At 29.9% G+C, this 7,968-nt stretch overlaps 1 protein-coding gene across 1 annotated transcript; it reads left to right on the top strand.

Moving 5' to 3' along the window:
• Nucleotides 1–275: 275 nt before the first annotated feature.
• LOC114392340 lies at nt 276–5,144 on the top strand. Its single transcript, XM_028353429.1, has 2 exons — nt 276–602; nt 4,393–5,144. Exons 1-2 carry the CDS (start codon nt 435–437, stop codon nt 4,924–4,926), a joined length of 702 nt encoding a protein of 233 aa, XP_028209230.1. The 5' UTR covers nt 276–434; the 3' UTR covers nt 4,927–5,144.
• The last annotated feature ends 2,824 nt before the right edge of the window (nt 5,145–7,968 follow it).

The raw sequence follows: 7,968 nt of genomic DNA, 5'->3' as shown, positions 1-7,968 counted from the left end.
TGTATGATATAATTGATGTGTGCATAAATAATTCCAAAGCACTATTATTACTTAGAATGTGGAACGAAAAAAAGGGTAATAAACAACAATTAAAGTTGAACTAATTGAGTGATAAAGCAGGCGACAAAGGTGCAAAAAGTCATTCACTCCCACAAAATAAATTAGTCCAATGTTTGTAATATAGTGATAAAGTAGGGGTGTTTGATTATTCTTAGAACAACGCCTTGAAAGAAGTCCACGTACATCTCTCGTGATGTGCATATATATCGAGTTAGTTCTTGCCAAATAGGAAATTAAGGAAAAAAGAGTGACACTCATTTTAAACGGAAATTGCTTTAGCATAAAAGAGTTCAAGAGGAGGAAGAACAACAAGTAGTAATAACTATATCTACATAGTTATCTTTCTCTTGAGCTTTGTAATTTGAAACCTATAGATGGAATGGAGGAAGTGCTACTTGGATGTTATATTGGTGCCCTTGGTGTTTCTAACAAGCATTGGGTACCATTTCTGGCTATGGCATAAGGTTCGAACTCAGCCACACACAACCATCATTGGCATCAATGCTAGTGGCCGTAGAAATTGGGTTAATGCCATGATGAAGGTACCTAGCTATCTTATTTTCATTCTTGTTTTTAGTTTTGGCTTGCTAAGAGTATATATAATTCTTATCACTATTATTTTTTTTCTTTCCAAGTTATCATCACTACAACAAAATTGGTAAATGGCCGATGAAACATGAAAAATGCTCTTTTTTACGAAACAAATACACAAACTTTTGATTTTCGTTAAATATTATTTTAATTTTTTAATCAATATTTGTTTCTGTCAAAAAAATTAATATTTGTTTTAAAAATTGTCATTTGTACACCATATTGATTCATGTATTTTGTGAAAAAAAAATTGGTCCTAACTAACAGTGCTCACGAAACATATCTTTGTCCACAATTTTTGCGGCAAATGAACTTGGTCGGTATAAGGTTCATTTATAATAGACAATATGGGGTTTATACCGACATTAAATGAGCTGTTATTGACATTAGTTATACTTGTACAGTAATATTTTTACCAATCCTGGATTTGACCATAATTTAATTGTCGGTAAATGTTTTACTGTCATTTCTGCAAGGCACAATAATTACTGTAAAAAATTACTATTGATGTACTGTATTAAAAAGAGTTTGACTTATTCACAAAAAAAAAGAGATTGGTTTATCTTTCAAAAAGAATCTTTTAAAAGAAACAGATTGATTATTGAAACATCTGTGTGAGAGACTAAACTCATAACGTATTACTATACTTTTTTTTTTCTTACAAAATAACGTATTACTATACTAAATTGCATAATATTAATAGAGAAAATTATTTTATACAGAAGACGAATTTTTCTAGTTCTAAAATTTAATATTATATTACATTTTTTGCCTGATCCATGTTCTATAACTCTAAATTTTTAATTCATAAAATATCCTAATAAAAAGTTAGGTATAATGGGTGTGAAGGTAGGAGAACAATTTATGATGCAACTAGCTAATTTTATACCATGTACCCTGGTTTTTAGCATTTCAGGAATCATATTTTTCGGTATCAAATTTCTGCGACGAGCACTGATCTGAAACATTGTATTAGAAATTTTATGCATATAGCATTTCCTGGAAGAATAAGAAGGACATGGAATAAATTACATCTAAAAAAATTCTCTTCACAATAGGATATAGCATGTTAATGCTATATTCCTAGGCATTAAAGCTTTTCTTAATTTATTCTTGTTCCTGGAAGATAAATGCCATTTTAAACAACCATGCACATGCATAAACAAAAGCAAGACAGAATGTTCTTTATGGTATAATTAAGTGAATATCCATATTAGGTGCCTTCTAGGTAGACCTAGATAATGTGCATTACAAATCCCACGTTATTGATGATAATATTAATATATTCAAAGAAATTTGCTTGTGCATATTTAAAATAATTTATTTTAGAAATTACTTTCTTTTACAACTTACGAGTATTTTATCACTGTTTTTTTTTTATTTACATAATTTTATTAAGAGTTATGTACACAATATCTATATAAGATCTGTGGCAATAGTTGCTAGTTATGCTTATGCAGATTTTTTTTATCGTTTAAATTTACATGACTCCGTACCAATTCCATATCAGCTATAGCATTTCCTGGAAGAATAAGAAGGACATGGAATAAATTACATCTAACAAAGTTCTCTTCGCAATAGGATATTGCATGTTAATTCTATGTTCCTAGGCATTAAAGCTTTTCTTAATTTATTCTTGTTCCTGGAAGATAAATGCCATTTTAACAACCATGCATGCATAAACAAAAGCAAGACAGAATGTTCTTTATGGTACAATTAGTTGAATATCAATATCAAGTGCCTTCTAGGTAGACCTAGATAATGTGCATTACAAATCCCACGTTATTAATGATAATGTTAATATATTCAAAGAAATTTGTGCTTATTTAAAATAATTTATTTTATAAATTACTTTCTTTTACAACTTACGAGTATTTTATCTCTGTTTTTTTTTTATTTACATAATTTTTTTAAGAGTTATGTACGCAATATCTATATAAGATCTGTGGCAATAGTTGCTAGTTATGCTTATGCAGATTGTTTTTTATCATTTAAATTTACATGAATCCGTACTAATTCCATATCAGCCATAGAATAGCATTTCCTGGAAGAATAAGAAGGACATGGAATAAATTACATCTTAAAAAGTTCTCTTTGCAATAGGATATTGCATGTTAATTCTATATTCCTAGGCATTAAAGCTTTTCTTAATTTATTCTTGTTCCTGGAAGATAAATGCCATTTTAACAACCATGCATGCATAAACAAAAGCAAGACAGAATGTTCTTTATGGTATAATTAGGTGAATATCCATATCAAGTGCCTTCTAGGTAGACCTAGATTATGTGCATTACAAATCCCACGTTATTAATGATAATATTAATATATTCAAAGAAATTTGTGCTTATTTAAAATAATTTATTTTAGAAATTACTTTCTTTTAGAACTTACGAGTATTTTATCACTGTTTTTTTTTTTTTTATTTACAGAATTTTATTAATAGTTATGTACACAAAATCTATATAAGATCTGTGGCAATAATTACTATGCTGATTGTTTTTTATCATTTAAATTTACATGAATCCGTTCCAATTCCATATCAGCGTATATATCTTAACAACCTCCGAAAACAAATCAACAGTATTCTGATTTAGTGCGTGCTGAGTCGTGAATAACATGCGGTGTTTTCTACTTTCCTCCTTGTTCCTTAAAACGTTTTCCCACGATACAATGTCTCACGATACGAATAAAAAACATGCTTTCTAAATCACAAACTAACATAAATTCTATTATCGATCTAATTTTTAAAACATTTGAGAAAAAATATTAACTATTTTTTTTTCTGCAGCATTCTTCACTCTATGCAAATAACAAGTCTTATCATGATACGAAAACAAATCTTTTTCCCCCAAGAATACGAAAACAAATCCTTTATCTTATCTTATTTACCCAAACCAAATCTGTCATATGTACGTTGCCCAACAAGAACATTCGGCGTGTCTTCCCATCATTCCTAAGCAGTAAATAGGCTGTGTGTCTTTGTAAGCATTAACGAGAGTTGTATTATTTTATTTTATTTTTATAAATGTCTATAACACTTATTTTATGTAATATTTTTCTATTTTTCTCTTCTTACTTTTATTTTAATTATAAAAAGTTGTAAAAAATAGTATACAAATAAAATTAATCCAACACCAAAGCATGGTTATCATTTTCGGAACAATAACTCTAGGTACACCATGTTTTATTAATACATAAAAACTAAGTAATTTTATTAAATAATAATAAGAGTCGTTAAAAACAGAATGAAATTATATTTATTTAACATGATCACATATATTTTACCTAATAATAGAAAAGATGTAAAATATATATTATTAAGTATGTTAATAACATTTCTCTTTACATTATCTTCTATAATTGATATCTTTGTTTTCAACTAATAGTTATGCGGTTCATGAAATAAGAGCCAAAGTAGTTAGCACTCTAGAAATTTAGCATTTGCCTAAAGTTTTGCTGAATTCCAATAAATTAAAATACTTTTTTACTTCCTTTGCTGGTGTACGTTCTGTTCTTCAAAAAATAGTTAGTATTTGCCTAAAAAATTATACTATTAACAATCAGATATCATTATTGTTATAATTTTTAAGCTATATAACTAAGTAAAAGTTAAAAGACTTATGATATATGTTAAATTTTGATTTAAATGATCCTATAAAAATTATTTATATTGTCCGTGTCTATAATATTATTTATCCTCTTACAAGGTAACTGAGATATTTATGATGATCTTTATGGCAGGACAATGACAAGAAAAACATTCTGGCTGTTCAATCACTAAGGAACACAATCATGGGTGCTACCCTAATGGCCACAACCTCCATCCTCCTATGCTCAGGCCTAGCAGCAGTGATAAGCAGCACCTACAGTGTGAAGAAGCCACTCAATGATGCAGTGTATGGGGCGCATGGGGAGTTCATGGTGGCCCTCAAATATGTCACACTCCTCACCATTTTCCTCTTCTCATTCTTCTGCCACTCTCTCTCCATAAGGTTCATAAATCAAGTGAACATCCTAATCAACACCCCTCAGGACCCCATGTCCCTGGTGACCCCACAGTACATAAAGGAAATCTTGGAGAAAGGCTTCATCCTCAACACTGTGGGAAACAGGCTCTTCTATGCTGGATTGCCACTGTTGCTTTGGATCTTTGGCCCTGTGTTGGTGTTCCTATGCTCCCTCACTATGGTCCCAGTGCTCTACAATCTTGACTTTGTGTTCACTAGTGGGAAGGGAAAGGTGGATGCCAATGAAATTAATAGGGATTTTGTATGAAATAATGTAATGTAATGTAATAATCATGGAGTATTAATTATTAATTATATATATCTGGGAGTGAGAGTTGAAGTAGATCTTTTTCTCATTTTAATAATAATAAAAAATTAGTGTGCATGTGTGCTTTGCCCACTACTGTAATGAGCTTTCCGGTGAGTAGTTTCTATATAGCTTCTTGGGTTGTGAATAAAAAGCATACATGGTGAATAGTTTTGACATGATTAAATGTTGCAATGCTTTTTCTTTCTATCTATTAATTAAAATGATGCTAATAATTAAGTTGATATCCTTAATAAAATTATTTTTTAGTCCAATTGCTTAAACTAGGTTCAAGTGATAAGGTAACATTAGTTTAATGTTATAAAATATATATTAATTGTTGAAAAAGGAAAAGATTTATAGCACTAGCTTGCAAGCAACAGACTAGAGATAGTATAATCTCATACATTAATTTAGTAGTGGGTCATACCTAAGTGGGCGGATTTATAAGATATATATTTACATGATATTCGTGTAATCATATCATCACATACGTTAAATCCATTTTAAAAAATTATTAAAATTGATTTTAGTTTAACTATTTGATGTATCATTTTTATAGATTAATCCAAATTAATATATTAATTTTAATATTGTGATTATAAAACATGTTTACGGTAACATTTAAAAAATAATCTAATAATTATTTTAATAAAAGTATCTAAATATATCTTTTAGCACATGAAAAGATAGATTAAGTTATTTTAATATATTACATTGTTATTTTTTATTTATTTTTAAAAGATGTTAATATAATAATATATTAGATTGGTTAAAGATAATTATAATTAAAGATAAAAGAATAATAGATAAAGAGAGATCGGTTAAACAAATTTTAAATTACATATGATTCTTATATAAGGGTAAACAATTCATTCTCTTAGAATCATACACATAAATGGTCTCTCTGGGTATTAGTTGGGTTGCTCAAGAACATAAAAAAAATAAAGAAAGCGGAGAAATTCTTTCAATGCAATTTGTGAGTTGATCATCACCTTTTGAGAAGGGATAATGATGTATATTTTATTATAAGATTATAATGTTACATGTCTCCATCTGGGATGAGAATGATATTTATTTATAGATACTCCCATCTGGGATGGAAAAAAGATTTTGGATACCTCCATCTATGATGGGGAAGACAGTGAGACACCATTGCATAGAATATGAGCTCATAGACCCTTTGAAGAATATGAAATCTACACTGGTTTTGGGAACCAAAGAATTGAGTCTTATGATTCTAGAAATCTCTAAGTTGTGTTTGATATAATTATGCATAGAGAGAGAAAAAAAAGTGCTTAGAATAAGTGTGCGACTCACAACTTCTATACTTTGTTTTTTCTGAAGTTCTCATGGTAAAAAGTGAGTTGTGAATTACTTGTGAGATCAAGAAGAGACTCTTTCACTAAAGTAAAGGTTCTTCCGTGTGATTGATCAGGTTGTTCCTCCCTTTGACTCAAGTTTTTCTTGTGTTTTACATGTTAGCATATGCATGAATTTCTGAAGGCATGCTAGAATAGGTTTTTCTAGTTTGGGCTAAGGGTATGTTTCTCTTAGGCTCTTATTCACAAAGGATCCTAGGGTTGAGTACCTTAGTCTCTTTTTTTGGAGTGGGAACTAAGATTGATTGTGAATGCTTGTAAGAATTCTATATGCATAGTGAAAATCTAATTCGGTTTGGATTAGATAACTGGAATAACTTCTCTAGAGATAAAAAGTGAACCAGTATAAAAACTGGTGTACATCTTCTCTTGATCTTATATTTCTTTCTCATTGTATTCTTGATCAATTTGTTGAAGGTTAAAGAAAATATCTTTTTGAATAAGAACTTTAACAAAAGGATTTTGGGTTAAGGGTGATAATTAAATATTGGTTTTAACAAAATTTTGTGACACGATCCTTGGAAAAGAAATTTTTTCAAAACTCTATTTTTTTGTTTGATTTGATTTAGAACCAATTCACCCCCCCTCTTGGTTGGTGAGTTTCATCATCTTTTTTTCAAGATCACAGTTTTTCTAAAATGGGCTCTAAACAAATCACTTTTTAAGAAGGTACATCCCTCAACCGCCTTCATTGTTTGAGGGAGAACATTTTTCGATTTGGCAAAAAAGAATGGAAATCTTTATTCAATCAATTGATCCTGGTGCATGGAATGCTATTGTTAAAGGACATTTTATACCAACTAAAGAAATGAATGGTGAATTGGTGCCTAGAGAATGGGATGAGATGAAAGATGATGTGAAAAGAAAAGTGCAAGATGATCAAAAAGTTAAAATCATTTTAACTTCTGGTTTATCTTTTGATGATTTTTTTTCATACAGCAAGGTGCAAAAGTGCAAAGGAAATATGGAAAATGCTTGAAGTCATTCATAAATACATTGTGGATGTAAGAAGAGCAAGAAAACACACTCTTGTATCCAAATATGAAGCTTTCTGAATGAAGAATGGAGAAACCATTTTGGAACTTCAAACAAGATTCACCCATATTGTGAATCACCTTCTTGGTCTTGAAAAAACGTTTGAAGATGATGAGATAAATATCAAAATCCTCCACTGTCTTACAAGAACTTGGGAACTAAAGATCACATCGATCAAGGAATCCAAGGACTTAGCATCAATGTCATTGGAAGCTCTCTTCAGAAAATTGCTTGCATATGAAAATGAGTTGATTCAAAAATCTCATGCAGAAGAAACAAAAAAGAAAAGAAAAGAAATTGCACTCAAAGTTAGTTCTTTAAAGGAAGATTGCAAAGAAAGCTCTAGTGATGACGAAGATGCAGAGAATTTAAGCTTGATGGTGAAGAAGTTTGGAAAATTTCTCAAAACATCCAAAGACAAAAAATTCTCTAAACCTTCAAAGAAGATAGAAAACAACAACAACAACACCTTCACATGCTTCAAATGTGGGAAGCAAGGTCACATCAAATCTGAATGTCCTATCTACCTTAGAAAACAACTTGCTGAAAAGAAAAGAAAGAAGGATAGAAAATAGAAAAAGGCCTG

This window comes from Glycine soja, chromosome 17 (assembly GCF_004193775.1).
Source record: "Glycine soja cultivar W05 chromosome 17, ASM419377v2, whole genome shotgun sequence".
In the NCBI taxonomy this organism is placed as follows: domain Eukaryota; kingdom Viridiplantae; phylum Streptophyta; class Magnoliopsida; order Fabales; family Fabaceae; genus Glycine; species Glycine soja.
This window is presented reverse-complemented; position numbering and strand designations above follow the sequence as displayed.